The 24,117-nt window shown below is 39.7% G+C and overlaps 1 protein-coding gene across 1 annotated transcript in view; it reads left to right on the forward strand.

The window, feature by feature from the left end:
- CD109 (CD109 molecule) overlaps nucleotides 1-24,117 on the forward strand; it is an 87,891-nt gene that overhangs the window by 51,471 nt on the left and 12,303 nt on the right. Inside the window, exons 22-30 of the mRNA XM_065630899.1 lie at nucleotides 1,322-1,466; nucleotides 2,464-2,640; nucleotides 6,787-6,868; nucleotides 8,183-8,411; nucleotides 8,947-9,112; nucleotides 10,271-10,461; nucleotides 14,250-14,405; nucleotides 14,494-14,559; nucleotides 20,702-20,838. Coding sequence (XP_065486971.1) covers nucleotides 1,322-1,466; nucleotides 2,464-2,640; nucleotides 6,787-6,868; nucleotides 8,183-8,411; nucleotides 8,947-9,112; nucleotides 10,271-10,461; nucleotides 14,250-14,405; nucleotides 14,494-14,559; nucleotides 20,702-20,838 — 1,349 coding nt within the window. The remainder of the gene's footprint in view (nucleotides 1-1,321; nucleotides 1,467-2,463; nucleotides 2,641-6,786; nucleotides 6,869-8,182; nucleotides 8,412-8,946; nucleotides 9,113-10,270; nucleotides 10,462-14,249; nucleotides 14,406-14,493; nucleotides 14,560-20,701; nucleotides 20,839-24,117) is intronic.

The following is a 24,117-nucleotide window of genomic DNA, read 5'->3' on the forward strand; positions in this document are numbered from 1 at the left end:
AGTGGAAGTTTAGCCCCTAGACTTTCTGATAAACCAGAAACTGATAAGACTTGCCTAGTTTTTGACATTTAAATCTGATTCATGTTAGGCTCCATTTCAGTGGAAGGCGGTAGACTTTTGTACATCTCATCCTAAAATAAACGCTTAACATCACAGAATCAGAGAATGGTTGAGGTTGGAAGGGAGTAGCGCAACCTTCCTGCTCAGGGCAGGGCTAACTACAGCAGGATGCTCAAAACCATGTGCAGTCAGGTTTTTATTATCCCCAAGGACAGGGCCTTTGCAGTCTCTCTGGGCAGCTTATTCCAGTGTTTGAACACCATCACAGTTATAGAAAAGTATTTTTTATGTTTAAAAGGAAATCCCTTTATTTGAATGTGTGTGTTGCCTCCTATTCTGCTATTTGGCACCACGGAGCAGAGCCTGGCTCCATCATCTTTACACCCTGCCTTCAGGTATTTATATGCATTGATGAGATCCACCCTGAGCCTTTTCCAGGCTGGACAGCCCCAGCTCTCTCAGCCTCTCCTTAGACTGCTTAAAACCACTATTCTGCAGCGTTATGAGCTGTTTTCAGGTGATGCCACTTGCTGTTGAAGTTCGGTTGTTGTGCAGAAGAGAATAAAAGCCTGTTAGACTAAGGTGTAGACTGAGGAAAGAAACCCATTTATTTTCTCTGCTTCGGGGGCAGTTTTTCTCAAGGGTTTTTGTGCGCATGAGGAAATGAAACCTTTATGGTCGTGTACCTAACTTCAGTTTAAGTCCTCCTTGTATGATATGCTGTAGGATTGCAGACAGCATGAAAGGTACCACCTCCAGTCTTGGCATGTGCTTGCTGGTGGAGCTCTGTGCTTGGTATGGAGCTCACTGGAATCATAGAATAGTTTGGGTTGGAAGGGACCTTCAAAGGTCATTCAGTCCAACCCCCCTGCAATGAGCAGGAACATCTTCAACTAGATCAGGTTGCTCAGAGCCCCGTCCAGCCTGGCCTGGAATGTTTCCAGGGATGGGGCATCTACCACCCCTCTGAGCAACCTGTGCCAAGATTCTACCACCCTCAGAGATGCTCTCACTGACTTTATGGGTGTATTTCTGTAATTGACATGTGGTCTGGAGAAGCAAATAGTGCAGGTAGGTCTTTATAAGAAAAACATTTCTGTGTCAATTTGGATGGGCCAATAGCTCAGGTTCTTGATGTGTTAGCAAGCAGCACAAAATTCCTGACAGTGTTTTAGATCACTCAGTACAGTAAACACACAACTCCTGTCCTAAAAGCAACAAACTATTGGAGATTACAATAATTCTGTCTTTATTTTGATAGGCTGAAGGATTGGAACAGACATATTCTCAGACAGTCCTTTTAGATTTGACTGGGAATAAACCACAAGAAGTGTCAAAAACATTGGATTTCACTTTTCCTCCTGATGTTGTAAGTGGCAGTGAGAGAGTGCAGGTCACTGCTGTTGGTAAGGATTATTTTATTCTGTTTCCGTCTCTATTATTTACTGCTCAGCTATATATTTATAATTTTTTAAAAATATTTTTTTGCCTGCTGGGCTTTTGTTGAACTCAGTTTCTAAGATATGTGTGTCCATAATTGAGCTGCTGGCATCTTCTGCACTGCAGGCATAGCTGGTTTTTAAAGAATAGAGCAGTTGCCAGCAGTCACTAGAAGCAGTAAACTCTGTCAAATAAGGCAGAGAGGTTGGTGTGTAGTAACCTGAGCTACCCTAGCAGGATTTGCCAGACCTTGTCTCAAAGCCCCTGCTGAAGGATCCTTACAAGATTTTGCCCCGTAGGGCTGTGGCTTTATAGGTTTTTAACTGCCTTAATTTGTATTGAATTGCTATATTAATAACAATCATTAATTCAAAATAATTTACCATTAATGCATTAGACTAAGCATAGGAATACCTTATGGTGAAGGGTGTTATTCCTTTAATTTATTTAATTTACAATATTATTGTTCTGACTATGCATTTTCAGAGTTAGAGAGGGAGTCAGATTTTAATAAGGAAGGTCCTGCAAAGTTGTTTAGTGTCCTGTTTTAATTCTGCTTGTCTGCATAATAAAACCTAAAACCTGACTATCGTTTCTTGTGAAACCTAGGCTTTGATAACTGTGAGTGAAAGAAGAAATTCAGGGAATTTCAAATATGTATTATAACATTACTGGAACGTTTTCCTGGATTAAATATATTTTGTGTATATATATATATATTTTTTTTAATGGTGGCTGTTTGAAATTATTCTGTAGTTGGAAAGGTCTGTGGGTAGATGAGTCAGTGGGCAGGAAGTTAGTCAGAAGATGAAGTATCTTTTCTGCCTGGCTAGTGGTGTTTAGTACAAATGTTCCTAATGTATCATATTTTCTCCCAGTTTAGATTATACCACCCTTCATGTGTGAGGTATGCATTTATTTTCAATAAGCTTTAATTTATTTTCATTACATTTTATCTTTCAGGTGATTTACTTGGGCCTTCTATCAATGGTTTGTCGTCATTGATTAAGATGCCTTATGGCTGCGGTGAACAGAATATGATCAATTTTGCTCCAAATGTTTATGTTTTGCAATACCTGACTAAAACCAGGCAGCTGAGAGAGGACATTAAATCAAAAGCTCTATCATTTATGAGAAAAGGTCTGTATGTTAGGATTTTAAGAACTCTTGCTAGAAAATAGATATCTGTGACTCTGCATTCGGTATTTGAAGTACTGCCCTGTTGGTATCATGAGAACTGGAAGAAAAGCCCATCTTCTCTTTCTTTTCCTCTTTCTTCTAAGCTGACAGAATTAAAGAGCAAATGATTTTGTTTACAAGGGCAAGTTTGCTCAGAAAAAACCAAGTTTTTATATAGATGAAAGATTCATTTTAGAATGTAATTCATATGGATTTCCTAGGTGATTGTTATTTCTCCTTTGATAAAACCATGTGTCAGCAAACATTTCTGACCTCTGCTCGAGACACAGAGGTTGAAAATTAGTCAGTGGGCGGGGTGAACCATATTCATCCCACGTGTGTGTCTGTCTTCAGTGACACTGTCCCCATCCTGCCATGTCCTTGTAGAGCTCGAGGAGCGGCATTTGCTCTAGTGGCTGGCTTTTGCCCACCCAGGTTTTAGGCCTGGTCAGAAGTGAACTACGTGCTGGAAATCAAAAGCCGGAAAAATTTAGTTGGAAATTGTTGTATATTTTAATCAGGAAATACTCCAGGGCATCACAAGGTGTGGAGAACATAGTTGCACTATGCTTCTCTGTGCCTTTTGGGTCAGACGGTGTCTAACTGTGATGTAGCACACTGGCCCTGTGTCGGCCTGCATGCTGAGAGCCCGGGTCACAGAGAGGAGTGAAGTAGTGTGAGCTACACCCCTACTAAGGCACTGTGATGACGTTTTAAAATTTTCTTTACTCTTCGTAAGTCTCTGATTTTTTTTTATTTTTTTTTTTTTTTTGGTGTTTGATATTTTTTAAAGTTGTTGACATTTCCCTTGGAAAAGACAGGGCTCAAAATAAATAAATAAATAAAAAAAAAAAATTTTCCTTCCATCAAGATCCCAATTTTCTGTCAAAAGCACTTACATGATTTTTTTAAACCCTTCCTGCTACATGTTTTACTGAAAAATAAGCGAAGGGGAAGAGAAGAGTTATGTAAACAGCTACTCTGAAGTTTGTAAGCAGTCTACCACTCTTTGAAGGCTGAGTTGTGCTATCATAATTTTCTGAAGTTTTCCAGTAACAGATTTATCAAAGTTATTTCAAAGCAAGTGAAAATTATAGGATTAAATGTCACTGTATACAAAGCATTGCGTTACTTAACTTGTTCCCGGGGTTTTCAATTTAGGTACATGTTTCTGACACTGTAGTAGCCAAAATAATAAGTATGCTGAAATATTTGTAACTTTAAGATAAAAAAGAACCACAATCTGAAAAACATTTTTTGCTTTATTTTATCAATTGATTTCTGCTGTTGCACTGTTTTTTTTTTTAATGCAATCTTAAAGTTGAAATTTGTCTTTAGTTTGAGATGTAACTTTTATAAGCATCATTTTTGAAAGGATTGTCAGGAAGTTTAGTTTAAAACAGACTTTATTTCACATGTCAGAATCCACTAAATATTTGAAAAAGTGACCTCATAATCTGAAGAAAACAGAATTGATTTTAAGGCTAAATCGTTGTGAGAAGAAGGGATTATGTAGCCAGCAGAGACTGCTGTATGATCTTTCTTTTGGCAGTTTTTATTTACTTAGAACAAAGGCAAAGCAAAAGAAAAGTTGCCTTTAAAAAAAAATTCCTTCATTTGTGGGAATGACAGATCCCATCTTTAAATCACTACTTTAGAAATAAAAAAAAAATCCTGGTTGATCTGAAAACTTTGGTGCTAGACCCAAAGGAAGCAACGAGTTTGAGCAGTTTTTCCAAGCTGTTTGAAACGTGAGACCCTGTGGTCTTTCCCATATTTCTGAAGTCCTTCCCATCCAGATGCGCTCCTCTTTCAGGCTCACTCAGCCTACACCTTGTGGGTTCAGCCAGTCCTCTGGGAGTACTGGTGTACATCTTCGTAACAGGATCCTTCTTTTCCTTGCCTTTCCACTTGTATGTGTTGACATTTGAAGTATTGTTTTTCATGTCTGATTGAGTGTCTGTTGGAATGAACGTGGTGGTTCACAGCGCCCAGGTCTCCTGTTCCAGCATTTCTGCAAGCTTCCCTGTGTTAGATACACTCGTGTTTGGAGACTTTTGCATGACTACAACAGGGTTGGTGTCAAGAAGAAAGCACCCAGACTGTAGGAAATAGCTGACTGATCGCTCCGTCCTCCCTCTGGTTGAGATCATCTTTCTTATCCCTCCCAATCTTAACAAATTCTGAGATAAATTTATCCCTGTGTAAGGACTGCTCAGCCGTCTTTGTTAAGCAGGGTCTTGGTCTTAGTTTTCTGTGTTTGCTCTACCAGCGGAGTGGTGATTATAATACTTATTGCTGTTTATTTGCTGTTCTGCAAAGAAGCAGAAGACCTCACTTTTCAGGCCTTGTAGTCAGACACTTTGGAAGAGGAAGCAATCAATTCAATCTATTTGTATATGTACATATAGTTGTGTTCCTCATAGCATGTTATTTTGAGACCTAAACGTTGACAGTCACTTTTGCTTTCCTTGATGAGAAATACCATTTATTCCTTCTTTTTTCGTCCTGCTCAAGAGTGCTTGACTTCTCAAGGTCGTTAACTGAGATGATAGATTTGTCCATATGGGAAAGATTCACTAGTTTTAATCATGCAATTAACCACTGTTGTGCTAAATACATTAAAACTCTTCTATGTTTAAGTGGAAATTGCAATTTCAAACTCTTCTGAAGAGACAAAAACTAAACCTTTTGCTACTGGGATAAGAGTTTATATGGGAAGGTGCACTGGGATAATGTAGCAGTTCAGATTCACGCCTTTGTATCAATATCTCTTCTGTTATAGAGAGACCTTGAGTAGAATTTCATCTTACACTGTAACTTAGATAGCAGGACCAGGCCATTTGTTGCTCACTAATCAAGGCTTTGTTTCACTCACTATGTAGCTATATTCAGGATGATATGCAAGGAAGTGATTAATTCTTTATTGGTGAAAGCAAGGAACATTTTTCAGGGGAACAGCTGTAGCTGGATGGACCTTCCTGAGTGTATTTGTAAATTCATCCATTTGTGTAGGACTTAATAGTTGCCCAAGTGTTTTCGTGCTGCCTGGCTGGTTCAGTATTGTGTCTGTATCTGTCAGGTGTTAGACTAATTAATATACTTCCTTAATTATAATAGCCAAAATAGTAAAGCCAAGGAAAAGACAAGGTGGGGAAAAGAAGAAAAGGTGTCTTGTGAAATTCTATAAATAGGTATGATTATTGTTCTGGATACACAAATGGCAAGCAAAATGTAAGGGAAGGAAGGCTTTAGGTATCGGAAACCACAGTGAATAGCATATCATATGAGGCTCTTCATTTCTAACATTAATGAACATTGGTTCTTCACTGAAGTCAGCTGTGGAGTAAGGATGCTGCTGGTGGGCATGAGCAACTACTGAGCCCTTAGGGCCCTCTTATTGTAGATGTTCAGCAGTCAGGAGAAAGCTGCTCTTGTTCTGGATACTGAAAAGTCTTCAGATACATTTTGAATGGATCCTTCGTAGGATTTCAAGATTTTCAGGTCTTTTGGAATATTTCACTCGTTTCAAAACAGCCTCTTCCAGCATGCTTTTTTCTGATAGCTAGTCCTTTTGATTTGGCAAAAAAAAAAATCACTGAAAGTGTCTACTTTTCAGCACCGTTTGTAGCTTTGCTGTACCTTTGCCTCTCCAGTTGGAAAATACTTCATTTTTGATGTCCTTCCGTCTGCTGAAAAGACAGAGCATTTCCATAGGTGCATAACCGCAGCTCCCCAAAGCGCCGAAGCACTGTACTGTGGCTGCTGCTCTGCCCCGTGCTCACTGCTGCACTCCTGGAGCCACCGAGTTCTGCGGGAGTGAGTCTGCACGGCGCTGGCGTGCTGGGGTGGCACACGGGTGGGAGCAGGAGCTTCTGGTTCTGCTTTTGTCGATGGATTCTTCATATTACTGCTGCCTGCTTCCTCATCATCTTCTGTGCAGTTTTATGTGTTCCCGCATATTTGAGGAATTTTTTATGAAATATGAGCTCAAGTTCTGCCCTTCTCAGCCTTAGAAAGTGCCTCGCTTCACATCGGCAGAAAGTTTGTGGTGGAACCCGCGTTAGAGGAAAGTGTTCAATACCTGTTTCTGCTTTTCCACTTCAGGCTACCAGAGAGAGCTGCTTTTCCAGAGGGATGATGGCTCTTTTAGTGCCTTTGGAAATGAAGATCCCTCTGGGAGCACATGGTAGGTAGTTCTGCCAGATTCACTGTGGAATTTGAGTATTTTAGATATTTTCCCTGCGACTAAAAAATTTTTGTGAAGCTGGTAAAAATTTCCAGCTGTATTAGCCTTCTGCCTGGTTTTCATTAGGTGTTTAGGCCAACTTTAAGGTCATTCTGCTGGATAACATGCTGTCAAAGCCATTATTAGGGCAAGGCTTTTTAATTTTGTAAAATATGTATGATGAATTATTTTAGCCAAGGGAATATCTTGGGCTGAAAATTTGTCTGTTGCTTTCCACAAAGGAATGAAGAATAATAATTAAGTGACTTATTCTTGCAGTTGACTTAAACCATTTAGGGCTATGTGATCGTCATTGCTTCAAACAGATTTTCAGTTCTCTCCGTACAGGAGGCTGAAGACTGACTGAGGCATTTCCTAGGGGGTGAACAGTTACTAGTGATAAGAATTTGTCCTGCTTACCTCTCTCACACCTCCTTTTTTTTGAGACTGTAAATACAGCTGAAAAAGCCTTTTCAGTGCTGAATTTCACTCTGAGAAGCGTAGTGAGCATAGTAGTGGAAGTTAGAAAGGTAATAGAAAAATTCCAGCACTTTTTCTCAGGTAACGTATGTTCAGTTTGTTTAAATACACTTATGTATTTCAGTATACGCTGCTGACTTTAAACAGAACCATCTCAGTTATTGTGCCACTGACTGAGTCACTCCTGGAGTCAGTGAGCATCTTTCATTGACATCAGCAAGATTTGCCTTACGCTCAGTATTGATGAATTGGAAAATGAAGATAATTTATCTTTACTGGCAACTCTGGTACTTAAATAGTGTGTTGACAGGTTACATGAATGCACGGTTGGCAAAAAAGGGAGTCAAAGCCGAACTTGGGATTATTAATAATAAAACAACGAAGGTTATTTTAATTATATAATGACATGGATAATTGTGATAATTAACATCACACTCATAACTGCATTACATTGTAAACTATGATTTTTTTGCCACTTTACCCCAGCAGCAGAAGGCAGGAAAGCAACATTTGAAGAAAGATACACGTGCTGGCAGACTTGGGGTTTATACTCTTTTATTTTTGCAATACAACAGCTGCAAAAAAAGGTGATATTTAGCAACAAGGACATAGCTTCTCTTTTTGGTGGATTAAGCTTAGTCTACTTGCTTGTCTGGGTGAGCCATGTATTTTCCCCTGTGCTTGGGAGACGTGTGTAGAACACCTTACGCATCACAGTATTCTCACATCATCTTAAACAGAAGAAGCTGTAATACTTTCCTAATTTTGTCATATTTGATTAACCTTTTCCCCAAGGTTATCAGCTTTTGTATTAAGATGTTTCCTTCAAGCTCGTCCATTCATAGACATTGACCAAGATGTACTTGTGGATACAGCTAAATGGATTGTCCGTCATCAGAAATTAAATGGAGAATTTCGTGAGCCTGGGAAAGTATTACACAGTGATCTTCAAGGAGGCACCAATAATCCAGTCACTCTCACAGCTTACGTCATGTCATCCCTCCTAGGGTTCCCAGATAAACAGGTACTAGAATTCATAAATAGAATTCATAGTTACTGGAACACTTTGTAAATTGTCATAGTACCTGACAAACACTTGGCAGTTTAAGGAAATAGGGGGCATTTGAACAGAGACACAATTTAACCTGATTTTGTTAAACTTTGTTATCTACCTTAGATAACACAAAGTTGTACTGTTAGGCCCTTCAGTTTTATGTGCCTTTGCAAAATCTAAAGGCAGTTGCTTTTCACAAGAACATTGTCATGGCTTTAGTCCAAGAACTTGCAAAGAAATTTATGGGGGGAACTACCCTTGGAGATGTTAAGTCATTCCAATTGATTTCATTGAGATTACTCATGTTCATAAAAGACAGTGCTAGATCAAAGGACTTGCCTTTCAGGTTCGTGCCTGTGACTCTGAAAGAGACCTTCAGTATTTCTTGGTTGTTGTTTGGTAGATAATAATGTTTCTGTTTCTGCACAAATTTTTCTTTTAAATTATAATATTTCAATACACCTGTTATTCACTGTACATTCTTCAATACGATCTTCATTTCCAGCATGCTTATGTCATCAAGAGTGCTACAAACTTTCTAGAAGATAAATTAGAAGAAGGCATTTCAGATAATTACACTTTGGCAGTTGTGACATGTGCATTGTCCTGGGCAAAAAGTACAAAGGCAAAGGAAGCACTGAATATGCTGAACCAGAGAGCAGAACACCAAGGTATAGCACAACTATCTTGTACAGTTGCACAGATGGATTTTTGTCAAATTTAGAAATACCTATCATATATCTACAGCCGCATATAAAATTAGAGATGAAAAGAATCCTTCTTCTGAATACAAATCTGTTTTGAGTATGATATAGAGAATAAGTTAAGGACTTCTGAGACAACCTTAATGAAAAGTGTCCATAAATGAAGGACAATTCACAACAAAGCCAGGCCTTTCAGTCTCAGTTACCGTGTTCCTGTTTGGAGTACCACAGGGCTGTTGAAGAACATGACTTGTCAGTTTTCGTGTGTTATTATGTGCGCTTGTAAAACCAACCTGGTTAAAGAGAGATGGATGAGGTTAGCTGTTCCAATGTGGGTTGGATAGATCAGGATGGCGGGGGGTGTGTGTGTGAGGGGGCCAATTAGTTAAAATCGGTATTGAAATGAAGAGTTGAAAGACTGGACTTCCTGTAAGACAATACAGAGGTCTCTTGAATTTTCTAATGGAACTCAGCATCTCGTTATGTTTAACCCCTTCTGAGTTCAGCACGACTGAATTTTGTTCCCTGTTTTGAGAGAAGAATAGACCATATGGACTATAAGCAATGGAAGTTTTTGGCTCAAAATAGTAACTGTCCTCTTGAAAAATCCAAAAGGAAATACTGTTGTAGCCTAGAAACAGAACCTCTTGTCTGTCTCTGAGTTTACTGAGTTTACTGAGGCCTTTCGGACAATCACTTTTGGGAAAGGGAGGAAGTAACTTTTTTGGAAGGCTTCACTCAAGAATGACCCTAGTGAGCAGCTGTGCTGGCTGAGGTGCCTTCTCTAGTCCTGATGAGAAAGGAGCACCCCAACAAGGAGGTGGCCTTTTCACAAATGCTCCTTTATGTGAGCACTTCGGGCTGACAACAAAAGGATCAACGTAAAGTCCACTGAAATCAATGGGATTGACTATTTGGACTCCAGCTTTTTTGTACCTAGATTCAGTCATTGCTGAGGAAGTGCTTTAGTCAGTCTATTATGTGACACACACCTAAACATTAACAGGATTTTAAGAACCTTGCAAGATCCCATATGTAAGCATTAATTAAGAGGTTTCCTGTCTTTCCCAGAAGCCCGAAGACTTCAGATTGTAGATCTGAGGTTATTACTGGTTCCTTTTGCAGGAGAATTTCGTTTCTGGATAACACCTGCTTCTGAAATTTCGGATTCCTGGCAGCCACGGTCCATTGACATTGAACTTGCAGCATATGCTCTGCTCTCGCACTTTCATCAAGACAGATTAGCAGAGGGGATCCCTATTATGAAATGGTTAAGTCAGCAAAGAAATCACCTTGGAGGATTTTCATCTACTCAGGTAATATCTTGTCTCAAGGGGCTTTGTTATACTTTTTAAATGAGTACTGTGTATTTAAAGAAAAAAAAAAAGGGAACATTTGTGGGGGTTTTTTTACATAATAATTACTGAATTTTGTTTTGTGCGAACAGCCTTGGTTACGTATAAGCTTGCATTCTTTGTGATATTGGCATCTTAAACCTGAGCTAGCAATTTTAGTATTTTGGCAAGTGTAATATAAACAGAATTAGAGGGTCACCTTGATTATATAAAATATTAATAACAAAATAAATTAAGAAGAAGAAGTGATGCCCATGGAAAAGTAATTGATCAGATTTTCTAAGCAAGTATAAATACCTGTGCTTTCTTTCTTTCCAAGGAGAGAAACCTCTTTCCATTCTTTCCATATGTGGGTCTTCAAACTCCTGAAAGGCTGTTAGCTAAGAAAGGGGAGCAGGTTTTAGAGAAACAGCCTAACCTAGTGCCTCTCTTGGCGGTTAGTCTTAACTTAATAATGTATTTTGTCCTCATTATTGCATAGGTTTTTGATTGGCTGTGAAATTTGGAAGATCTTCATTATCTCCAGGTTTCCATGTTATTGAAACCACATCTTGTAAGCTGTGCTGGCATCCAGAAAATGTATATAGTACTTTGGATTGCATTAGTTTAAACTAGCTTTTAAATTAACTACAAATGCTGATAGCAGTAAAACGTCCTATTTCATCATACTGCTTGGTATCAAGCTGTACAGGATATCCTTCATTATTTTCAAATGTTTGTAGGTATTACTCTGAGAGAAATTAGTTCTACTAAATAAAATGCAATTTAAGAGGCAGCCTGGTTCCCCTGAGGTTCTAGTATTTTCCTAATGTGTTAATTCTTGCTTATTATTTGAAGAGGGTGATTGAAGCACTAAATGAGTTGAAAAAGCTTTTCTCTGTTCTCCAGAAACCATTTTTACTTGAAAGTTTGAAAATCCAGCAGTGTACCATTTACCCCTGAGGGTCAAGTTAAGAAATTAATTTAATCCTTTTGTTCTTCCACAGTATAAATTGTTTTGATTTCAAAATTACTCTACTGTCTCTCTAGATGCGTTTATTAATTTGTGGAAATGACCCCATAGTTTTTGTTAACGTCTAAGATTGCTTTAAAAGGAATGTTTGGAGTGTTTCCATCCATGAGTTTATTACATTAGAAACTTAATATATTGTTAAGCAATAAGGAGGAAAGTAATTAGTTGCACGTGTGATGTTTTGTAAGTCAGGGTATAGTAACTCACTGCAATTTGCGTATGTGTATATGCTTACTATGAATTTGCTTTATAGTGCTTTGAATGTTTGGGCATAAAATGTATATGTTTCATATGTACAGGAATACAATTCACACAAAAATAGCATATATATGAATGTAGATTTAAAAGGTAGGGAAGAGTAGCAAATTCTGCAAAGCCTGTGTTGCTGGGCAAGGCAGACGTATGAGTCTGGCTTGAGATCCTATTCCCTATCTTTTCAGGTTGTGTATTGAAGGCAGCACTGTCATACTGAGCTGTGCACCTTGTGCTTCAGCTGTGAATGTTTCCTGGTGAGAAGCCTTGGTTATGCCTTCTGCGGACAGGGAACTGCTGGAGAGAGTCCAGCACAGAGCCACAAAGATGATTAATGGAGTGGAGCATCTCCCTTATGAGGAAAGGCTGAGGGAGCTGGGGCTCTTTAGTTTGGAGAAGAGGAGACTGAGGAGAGACCTCATTAATGTTTATAAATATATAAAGGGTGAATGTCACGAGGATGGAGCCAGGCTCTTCGCGGTGACAACCAATGACAGGAGAAGGGGCAATGGGTACAAACTGGAACACAGGAGATTCCACTTAAATATGAGAAGAAACTTCTTCACAGTCAGGGTGACGGAACACTGGAACAGGCTGCCCAGGGAGGTTGTGGAGTCTCCTTCTCTGGAGACATTCAAAACCCGCCTGGACGCCTTCCTGTGTAACCTCACCTAGGTGTTCCCGCTCCGGCAGGGGGATTGGACTAGATGATCTTTTGAGGTCCCTTCCAATCCCTAACATTCTGTGATTCTGTGTTAGAGCATGCCAAGGGGAACGTTTATCTTCTCTATAGGTGGTTCTTTGCCCTCTTGTTTTTCACCTGTGTTTCTGAGAGTCATTTGAGGTGAGGATGTGGAAGAACTCTGAAGTCAGATAGCATTTCTAGACATCCTGAACTCTCTCTGAATTTAGGGTGAGAAATAAAATCGTAAGGACTTGTTAAGGTGCTTCAAGGTATTCCTTGGTTTCTACAACTTAGGTAAAGGCAGGCGTATTTCTGCTTTCATATTGTTAAAATAAATTCTCCAGCAAGATTTTATAGCTCCTTAGGTTTATAAGATTGATTAGGTATATACATGTGATAGATCACTGTAGTTTCATTCACTTCAATGTGAAAGAAGTTTCGTAAGTCTGGGCTTCTAAGGTGCAGATCTTCATCAGAAATGGACCTGTGAGTAGTCTGAGTAAGGGCAGAATCATTCAGGTGCTTTGTCACTGTCTTCTGCAAAGGCGTAATTGAAGACATTCTTTCAGGCTAACTATTGGCCTCCTACTGGAAAAGTCTGCCACCAACTCCACACTATTAAATCTTCTTGTAGCCCATTAGTTGCATCTCTTCTATCACCCCATGTAAAGCACTGGATGTGGGGTCCCAGCTGTAGTGGTTCACCATACCGGCAACTTTGGCATTGTTGCTAATCAGCTGATCTTTCTGGGTTGTAAGAAATCAGTGAAGCAGGTCATCTCATAGAAGGACGAGGCAGGGGAAGGAGAGTGGTTTCTAATAATTTAGAGTGAATAGGTGGTACATGCTGGTACCTTAAGGTGGGGCACAGTCACCATGTTAATGAGCTTCTGTTACATTAGAATTTTGTTAGCAGAAGTGATCTGAGAAGGAATAAAACATCTCTGTATGCTGAGTCTGCAAGGCTGATTCCTTCACTGTCACTGGTTCAAAATATGTGCAAACTACATGAACAGCAAAAATTCCTGAGAAGCATTAGAGAGATATAACTGATGACTGCTTTTTTTCCCAGAAAATAGTGGATGTTAAAATTCTCATTCACTAAACTGTGCTGGACCAAATGTTCAGAAACTGCCTCTTGTGTTCAAAATCTTGAAAGCTAAGCCTGCAGTCATACGCAAAGATAAACAAAAGACAGTTTTAAGTACATATATGATAATGTGCTTATAAGCATATTCTGCAATGATTAAACAATTGCACAAAACCTTTTCATCAAATATAGAGTATAAAAACTTTCTTTTAATAAATGTTAATAATTTTTCAGACTTCTGCTTTGGTGATCAAGGTACCTTGAATAACTCCTGTGAAGTACTGGATATTTAATGCATGATCACTAAATAAATCTTGAAAGTAGCAGTATCATTACTTTCCTCATTGGCTTTCTCTTCACTGTCTGTGTGGTGGGTGATTCTGACTGTTGTGTCTACGGGCATGTCAGGTCTTCCACATACCTGGCACAAGAGGAAGATTCCTTAGCTGGCTCCCATCTCATTCTCCATTGCATGTCATAGCATAATAGCTGACTTGTTGTCCTGTGTTGCCATCCCTCGCCTGTGCTGGGATCCTTCATGCCACTGGAATCCCAATGGAGATGTGGAAGTGGCTGCATGAAGACTCCGGTATAATCAACAAATGAGACAATGCAGGGACCGTGAGCTCCCCAGGGCATGGTCAATACACAGGCAGTTCACTGCACAGGCTGCTTCTGTTTAATGCAGAAGGATTTGTTTCTCTCAACAGGACACGGTGGTGGCTCTGCAAGCCTTGAGTCTATTTGCAACTCTCACTACTGCAAGCAAAACAGAAATGGATGTAACAGTGACAGCACCTTATTTGAAAACACCAGAAACATTTTCAATTGATACTCAGAACCGTTTTCTGCTTCAGACCAAAGAGGTACTGTAGAAAATGAGCAATACTTTTGTAAATTACTGGAAATATTGAAAGTACTTTGAAAATACAGTTTTGCTCATCTTTCTTTCAGATTGCCCCTGCACAACCAATGACAATTACAGTAGCAGCCAAGGGGACAGGATTTGCTGTCTTTCAGGTATGCAGTGCAGTTATTCTTGCTAAAGATATGCTCTCTATAAGGACTAGACTGCTAGTCTCCTTCTAGTCATACTTGGAAAAACTGAACTTAGGCTGCCTTTAGTTGTCTTGAAGTTTTATGCCAAGTCAGATTCCATCTCAAGTTCCTTCCAGCCTGACCTTCACTTCAGTGTTCTTATGCATCTGGGAAACAAAAAAGCATCGTGATGGTTGGTAAATATGCTTTTGGATAAAAGGCTTTTACAAAGAAACCTTTCCAGCTGTCTATCAGCAGTGAACAGCAGCTAGAGATATACCTCATTAATTTGGCACCAGTCTGCAAAACCCACAGTGCCACAAATCATTACCCGTGTCTATTAATTCCCAGAAGCGCAAATTAAGTTTACAGCAAAGTTCAAAAGTTTCAGAGGATAATTTAGATTCAGACCCTCAGGCCAAGATAGGAATGAACATCTCAGCAGGACTGCGTTCACACGTCTGTGATTTCAGTGGGTGTGTGTATGTGGAATGCAACGAAGTGGGACTCCAGAACAGTTAAGACTACTTAACCTTAATCATTGTTGAGAAATACTCCCTGATATTGAGTCAACTAATTTGTCAGGCGAGCTGATCAGAAACTTTTCAGCAATTTATTTCTTGCTGGAAGACACTGATTTGTTGAAATGAATGCCTTTTTTGGAAGCACATTGGTTTCAATTACATTTTCGCCAGCAGGAAAATTTCACATCCAAACCAGCATGTCTGGTGAAGACTGAGCAGAAGTCTTCCACCCAGAATAGCCAGTAGTTGACTCCATGGTTAAAGGGCTCCTTGGGAGTGCATAGCACCATGGTTTAAGTTCCTGGTTTGTTGTACGAACATGCAAATGTGCTCCCAAATAACTGGTGTTCAATACCAACACCAGATGATCTTCATTTCGGTCACTGTGCTGTTGCCTTTTTTCCTGCAGCTTTGAGTCATAGATGCTGTGACTTGATTAAAAATATTGTACTTAATACATTGGAGTAACTTCTCCAAACCCTTTTCTTTGCTAGGATCAGTTATTTACTTTTGCTTCCTTTGGCAGGTGTGGTGTTCTAAAAGAAAGAGCACCGATACCATTTGAATGAGATTTCTCTTTTTCCCAGACAAAAGCTAGACCTGGGTTGCATTTAATAAATCAGATAGCATATGACATTGCGATCACATTTCTTCAGCTGGGTTTCATTGTCTTAGACCCGCCAAAGTATAGTGGTGAGATTCACTGTTCTGGGATTTGTCTTTCCAGCCAAATGTAGCATGTCAAAACAGTAATTCATTTAAATATCCCAAAACACAAGATTCGGTCCATTAATGGAAAAGGTTGCTTTCCCAACAGAATGGATTCTTAGAAAAAAAACCCTTTTTTTTTCTTTTTTGTGGAATCTCACTGTCTGTGTGTACGACTTGGCAGTGCACTCGATCTTGACCCCGCAGGATCTGATAAAATGTATTTATTTTGGAAAGTATAATTGCAAAAGCAGACGTTTACTTGCAGTTTTGTGGTCCTGCTGTCAACAAAGTCTCCTAGCTCATCCCTTCATTATGTGGGCACATACTATGGGTGACCTAAGACACTGACTCTGCAAGCGGGAAGAGAGGATGGTTGTAGGGCTAGGGTATATGAAAGACAATCTCTAGAGACAGGAGCTGAAGAAGTGATCTTCCCTAGGTGGCCTGCTGAAAGTCTTGGAAGAAACACCTCTCTGCTGTCTGGAACCACTGTAAACTGGGCTTGGCAAACGCCTCAATAATTTAGTGTGCTTGATGCCTTCTGGAAGGAAAGACAATGCCACTGAAATCCAGGACTAGCAATGAGGAGAGGGTGGGCAGACTCAAAGAGGGCGGGTATGAGCAGAGTGGATAGGTGAATAAGATCTCCTTGATTTCCTGATCACGTATAGAGAAGGACCAAGGAAAAACCTGAGAATCACCTGTTACTTGTTACTGAAAAGCACTGACAATTTTTTTCTCTTGGTGTATTTTTACTAGACTTAGGCAAGAGACTGGATGTTATTCAGTATGATAGTACTGAAAAAGGTCCACTGTGAGATGCACACGTATTAATATTTCTCCATTCCGGTTTGAGTGGATACTAAGCAGTCAAAAAAAGACAGAAAAATGTTGCAGATGATTTCATTGAATTCGTGCCCTCAATCAAACACATTTGTGCTGCTAGTTGAAAAACAAAAAGGACAGGGAAAGAGACACTGATTAGGACATTATAAATGAGTCAAGTTTTCTGAAACGTAGTGCAGCTGATTGGGTCAGAAACTAGTACAAGCATCTCCCTCATGCAGAAAATTAGCTTTTAGTTTTCTCTTCTTGGGCCTTTCACAAGGACTGGTTGCAGTATGACAAGACTGGACCAGTTCTGCCTTTAGCTTTGGCAGCTGCTTCTTAAAAGGGTTAAGAAGAAACGCAGTTCCTCATTTTGTTGATTTAATACTACTTTTTGTATAATAGCCTTCTGTCCCCAAAGTAAGAGCGTATAAAGGAGGAGGCTTTAACTAAACTGTGTTGTGAAAAATTTTTCCTTCATTGTCATGAGAAATCAGGAAAGGAAAGTCAGATCATAACAGCAATAACTCATTCCATGAAAATACATGATTGACCTGTTCTGTATGTGGTTTCAGACATCCTGCACTGGCAGTAAATTCCCATTCATTAGCTTTTTCTGGCAAAAGTTAAAACAGCTTTGTTTCTGTGATGACAGATCATTGAGGCACTGCCAGGTTGTCTTTACCAAACATTCTGCATGCCTTTAACTGGCAGGCTTTCTAGATTGGCTTCATCCTTGGTACTGCCTTCTCCTGCAGAGCAATTGTACAAGATAAATCTTCACTCTTGCACCACAGTTGTCCTTAGCGCCTGTAAAGATTTGGCTCTGTACTCATACAGCCTGCTAAATTCAGCAATGCAGGGCAGGGCAATGGGAATTGTGTGCGTAGATTGAAAGAAGGAGCATGACTTTCCTATCAAGGAGTGAGAGACGTAGCAGCAAAAAGCAAAAATCAGAAATTCAAGACTCCTCTGTTTGCACAGACTTGCTAACCTATAACTGACTTGCTAGCCAATAACTTGGACAACCTCCTGTCATACCTTTAAATTTGGACTGACAGGTTTCCATTTGCTGCCAGAAACTGTTGTAAAGGGACTATGGTTTTCCAGAAGCACTCTTCATTCCCTTTTCCTTAGCCGAGCAAAGTGCATGTTTAGGTCTTGCAAGGGCAGCTGTTTGAGCCACTTTCTGATTATTTTTCTACCAAAATCAAAGAAGATTCCCTCTCAGCCCTGCCATTTATTTTATCTTGATGACTAAAGGAACAGAAAATGATTGTCAGTTTGTGTATGAAAACTGTATGCAAACTTGCTGTTCTGTTGTCAGTGAAAATCACTACTTATAGTAAATATTTTCTTAGTTTCCCGTATTTGATTTTGTCATTCTAGGGTTTTGAAAGCTGAGCTCTCCTATTCATCTCACTGAGGTGCTGAGTCAGCAACCCAGTCTCTTGTCCTGTCTCAGAGGTGATGTCGCGTTTGTGCCACAGCAAACTGGTGCTGTAGTTACCATCAATACCACGTTGGGTGTTAATCAGTCTGAAGCACCTTAGAATGGTTTCTCAAAGTTAATTTCATTTTGTTGTGTTTTATTTGGTATAAGTACCTGAGTATGCTAGAGCAGATGTGCCAGGCCAACTTATATTATTCACTGTCCCATATCCCATAGTGGCCAGTAGAGAGATGATGAGCAATGAAGGCTACTAAATCAGGGCAAGCAGGAAGTGATATTTCACTCTTCTGCCCTTCACCAATTTATAACACAGGGCCTTCCCAATCCACAGGTCATCTCTGTGTGCTCTCTCTGGCTTGGTAGATATTTTCTTGATTTTTTTTCTTCCATAAATATGTATCTTTTAAAATATTTTTAAACTTTTAACAACCACAGCTTCTTGCAGCAAGTAGTTCTGCAGTTAATGGTGTGTTGCACAAAGAAGTGCTGCCTCTTTCTCCTCTTGAATCTGTTCCCATAGTTCTTGTATTTGGAGAGAAGGCGTAAGAGGAACTGTGTTGGATCAGAGCAAAGTTCAGTCTATTCCAGTGTTCTGTTTTCCCCAACAGCCAAAGGTGGATGCTCAGGAGAGAGTATATGAATATAAATACATGTAATATATTATCTGACTGTCTTCCACCTTTTACCATGTATTCAAGACCTTCAGCTGGAGATAGTTTCTGTGGGCTTAGAAAATTTTTTGTTCCATGAAGTTGTCTATTTTGCCCTTGAATGCTTATACCGTTTAGTATCTGCAGCATTTTGTGGGAAAGAATGCCACAGTTTAATTTTGCATTGCATGAAAAACTGTTTCCTATTCATCTTTCCCCTGCAACTCATTATTCTGTAGGCTTTTACTGTGTCCTTCTTCCAACTTACATGTTTATGGCTGAATTTTCATCTATTTTACAATTTCTTAAATGATAGACCTGGTAGTAACCAGTTCAAACCCCATTATTGTGTACATAAATATTCTTTCAATCTGCAATGCTTTGCAGTAATCCAAGTCTTTGTTACCTCAAATAAATTAGTATAATCAGCAAATATTATCATATTGGGATTAACTTTGTTTCCTACATCATGTATGGATATGTCTAATAGTGGTGACTCAGCACAGATTCCTTCAGGACTCCACTCCTTTCATGTCTGAACATTAATTCCCACCATCTCTTACTGTCTTTTAACAGCCCTTTATCCCTTGGCAGATTCTTTTGTTCCAATACCTTTGGCTAGTTATCTTCCCAGCCAGCTAGATGCCAATTTAACATCCAGATAGCTTATACTAGACAAAGCTCTGTTGTCCATGTTTTTTCATTTGATTCAGGTAGCTGGTGGGTTTATAGCAACAGCCTATTCTCCAATATGTCATATATACTATTTTTTCCACTAATTTGACTCTTTATTATTATAGTTTTGACTGTGTTTTCTGGTACAGATACCCAGTTTACTTGATATCCACAGTTTTCTAGACCTCCAGTACTCTTTTAAAAATTGTTGTCACAAATGTCATCCTTCAGTCTGGTACCAAGGCAGTTTTAAAGAAACAGTGCAGGTAATGATTTAGCTGCTTATTTACCTCATCAAATTCAATTCTGTAGGCAGTACAGCCTGATTTTTCTACTGCCTAATTTTCCGTTGTGGCTGATAACGTGAGAGTACTCATTGGTTGCTCAATTCCAGCTCCAGTATTTCTGCTTTGGCTGTTGGCATTGGTAATTTTACGGGATATTGAAATGATCAGGCTATCTTCTAATTATTCAGACCTCTTTTAAGGGATTCTGGTGTTACCACTCTCCTACCACTGTTTCAAGCATCTTAGACATGTTTACACCAGAAGAATTGGAAACTCTTCAGTCTGTTCCTAATGGATGATCTTATTAATGTCAGTGTCCTGCACTGGCCACCCTGTCATGTTTCCTTACCTTGGTTCTCTCAGCAGAGCTGGGCAGTTGTTGAGCAGAAGGGGCGAGAGCTCTGTCCTGCAGGCAGACTGAAGGCTGTAGGTTTGTCTTTGCACAGATGAACCAGATAATGAAACTGCTTACTTGACTGCAAGACAACTGTGTTGTCCTGAGCTTGGAGTAACATATTATTCCTCATCTGGTTTCAGCGTATGAATGCTGTGACATGAAGACTGAAGATAAAGTCTGTACATACACTATATATTTGCTTGTGCTCTGCTTTCATATTCAGCCTGTCTCTTTTAACACAGTGAGTGTCAGTCTCTGAAGTTTGCCCTTGTTCATCCCATTTCATGCTGTCAGGAAGTAGCTGCACACACGATAAACTAGCAGACAACAACCAGGGAGAAAATTGCTGGTTGTCCTAGAGCTTCCTTGTGTTTGCCTCAGTTGTGTCCTGCTAATTGCACTGGTTCTGCTGCGTTTCAGACTGTTCAGAAAGGATATTTCTTTCAGAGAATTCCTATGAATCTCATGTGTGCAGCTGTCAGATACAAGGCTGTCTCATGTGAGCACTCCTCTGGTGTTATACTTTTAGAAACTTAGTGTTTTAACCACACAGATTTACTTTACATATGTCATCTAATGTCTCTACTTGCAATCCACAGCTCAATGTTATTTACAACACAAAACACACTGATCAGAGGCTCAGATCTGTCCGAAAACAAGAAGCCTTTGACTTGAATGTTGATGTAAAGGATGACAAAGATGATAAAAACCATCTGACCTTGAATGTGTGCACAAGGTAGGTAATTCAATTGGAATATCTCATAGACGTCTTTGTCTATACAGCTTTTAAATTATTTTAAATGAGCCAAGTTATCCATTTGTTTGGATGGATTTACTAATGTGTGACATATAAATGTATAACTAAAGAAAATAAAAGAAGTGTGACCAGCAGGTAGAGGGAGGTGATTTTCCTCCTCTGTTCTGATCTCGTGGGACCCCACCTGGAGTCCTGTGTTCAGCTCTGGGGCCCCCAACATAAGAACAACAAGGACCTGTTGGAGCAAGTCCAGAGAAGGGACATGAAGATGATCAGAGGGCTGGAACACCTCTGCTATGAAGACATGCTGAGAGAGTTGGAGTTGTTCAGCCTGGAGAAGAGAAGGCTCTGGGCACACCTTATAGCAGCCTTCCAGTACCTAGAAGGAACCTACAAGAAAGCTGGAGAAGGACTTTTTGCATGTAGTGATAGGACAAGGGGTAATGGCTTTAAACTGAAAGAGGGGAGATTTAGATTAGATAGAAGGATGAAATTCTTCACCATGAGAGTGATGAAGTGCTGGAACAGCTTGCCCAGAGGAGTGGTGGCTGCCCCATCCCTGGCAGTGTTCAAGGCCAGGTTGGATGGGGCTTTGGTCTAGTGGAAGGTGGTTGGAACTAGATGATCTTTAAGGTCCCTTCTAACCCAAACCATTATATGATTCTATGAATTACTTTGTGAAAATGGCAGTAGTTAAACTAAGAAGCAGTTAATAAGTCAATAAATAGAGTGATATATCTTTTGTTCAAAATTGTTGCTAGCCAAATGATATTTTTTACTGGTATGCATAAAGATGGTGGTACCCTAAATGTTAGAGGGTACATGGAAGTGTTCGAAATGCAAGAAAAAAATCAAAGGCTTCTTTAGTGTGTTTCTTGTTTCTCAGTTTGTTCAGTATGCTCTTCTTATTGTAGTTAAACAACAGTGCATATTTCACAGAAAACCCTATAGGACATTGTATTTCTATATGTTTTTAATCTTCTATCCTCTATCTTCTGTTTTCTTCTTGTGACATTATAATGAGCTCCTTATAAATGCAAGATTTGCAAAGTACCACGTGATCCACTGTGATTACTCTTTCATTGCTTTCCTCCACATTCTCTTTTTGTTATTTATTTAAACACCGTATACCTAGAACTATTTTTATGCTCTGCCTGCCACAAGGGATCTGTGACTGGAGATTGGTCCTCTAGGTGACACCGTCATACAAATAATCAGCTATAGTGAATATGATTTCAGTACACAAAGGATTGATTTAATTTGGGAAACAGCCAGCAAGCACAAAGCCGAGCCCTGTTTTTATGTGTTTCTGGTAACCAATTCAGTGATACAGATGGTGGGCAGGGACACTAGAATACATGTGAGCTCTTGAAATAGAATGGGCTTGCTCTCTTTTAAAGTTTTCTATGAAGTGTCAACAGCTTTCTAAAGTCTAGCACAAACTCCTGACATATAAAGGGCTTATATGATGAGTCTGGGATAGGTCTTGGCTGAGCATTCTGATTTTCCAACTGAGACCTTTGGCTCAGGAATACAGGCAGGAAGGGTTCCATCTCTGGGAAAGCTCTAGGGTGATGATGTTTTACTTGCAAAGTGTTCACAGGATAGGGGAAAATCTAGTGGCATTATAAAACTGCCACAGGAGAATATTTGGAACATTAAGATACATCAACTCTTGTCATGGAAAGTGAACTGGTATAAGTTCTTGTAAGTCTATGTTTCTGTTGTTTAGGCTGAGACTTCATCTCTGCTTGCTTGGCTTAATAAGCTAGTCATCCTATTCTTTTTCCCCTATATATTTTACAGAATATATGCATTATCTGTATTCGATTCCTGAATTAGTTTAAACGGTCTACTTACAATCTTTACAACAGGATGTGGCTTTCTGGTAGAGAAAGCCAAGTAGGCAAATACAGAAGGACTGCTGAAATCTCAAGCAGTTTAGCTAGCTGTGAATATGAATAGCCAGGTAACAGAAGATGAAGATTTGCATTTTTTTTCTTATCTAATGTTCAGAATATTCTTCCTTCTTTCAATCAGCTTGATAGTGATTTGCCATGGTCATCTCAACTGGGTATCATTTATGATGCTGGAGCAGATGATGTCTCATTCAAATTGTACCGATTCTTGGTTAGAGGAGCCAAGTCACTGTCTGGGAAGCAAATATCCAGGGGTGCCAGTTTCTTCTCTGGTCAGTCTTGTGGCCTGCAAACCATTTTCAGGCATGGGAAACTGATTGCTGATGCTCACTTTCTTGTTTACACTTTCTGCCTATCCTAGCTTGGTGTTGATTTCTCCTCTTTGCATCATCTATGAGAGGGTCTCACACAGATCTCATACTGCTGAAGAGCTGAAACATAAAATTCAGCTCAGAACATTCTCAGTTCTCTTCAGGTACAGGTTGCATCTTCTCTTTCTTTCTTTTCTTTCTGTCTGTCGTGGTTTAACCCGAGGTAGCAATATAACCACGATAGCTGCTCATTCAGTCCCCTCCCAAGCCCCCAAATAGGGTAAAGAATCAAAAGGGAAGGGAGAAACCTGCATTGAGATAGACACAGTTTAATAGTAAATATATGTATAAAATAGCAATAGAATATAAAATAAAAGATACTCAATGCAATTCCTCATGAACTCCATCCGCACTGAGCAACCAGTCCCAGGCAGCAGCACCAAAGCTGATCCTGGAGACAGAAAAGAGGAAAAAGGCAGAAAGGCCCAGAGGCCTCTGCAAAATGGCAGGATGGCAAAAAGCTGAACTAATGGAAGTCCTGCACAGAACTCCCCTGCACCATCCTGGCTCTGACAAAGAGAGGGAAGAAGCAAGGGAGACAGACCAGAAGATCACGACTGCCCTTAAATAAGAAGTATGATGCTAATGGGATGGAATACTCTTATTGATCAGTCTGGATGTCAGTCAAGCTCTGTTCCATCCATGCCCCCCTTCCTCGATGCCTCACACCTGTGGGCAGAGCACTCGGAGTGTCCTTGGCCCTCAGACCAGAGCAATTTAAAACATTAACTCTGTCCTGGGGTGTTATCTTCTTGTTATCAAACTAAGTCCAAATAATGACTGTGCTACCTATGAAAAAGAAAGGTTTCTAACTGCATGAAGAAAATTAACTCATTTTCAGTCAAACCACCACACTGTCTTTCTGTCTGTCTGTCTTTCTGTCTTTCTTTCTCTCTTTCTGTCTTTCTTTCTCTCTTTCTGTCTTTCTCACTTTCTGTCTTTCTCTCTTTCTGTCTTTCTCTTACTGG

Source organism: Caloenas nicobarica, chromosome 3, assembly GCF_036013445.1.
Source record: "Caloenas nicobarica isolate bCalNic1 chromosome 3, bCalNic1.hap1, whole genome shotgun sequence".
Classification (NCBI taxonomy): Eukaryota; Metazoa; Chordata; class Aves; order Columbiformes; family Columbidae; genus Caloenas; species Caloenas nicobarica.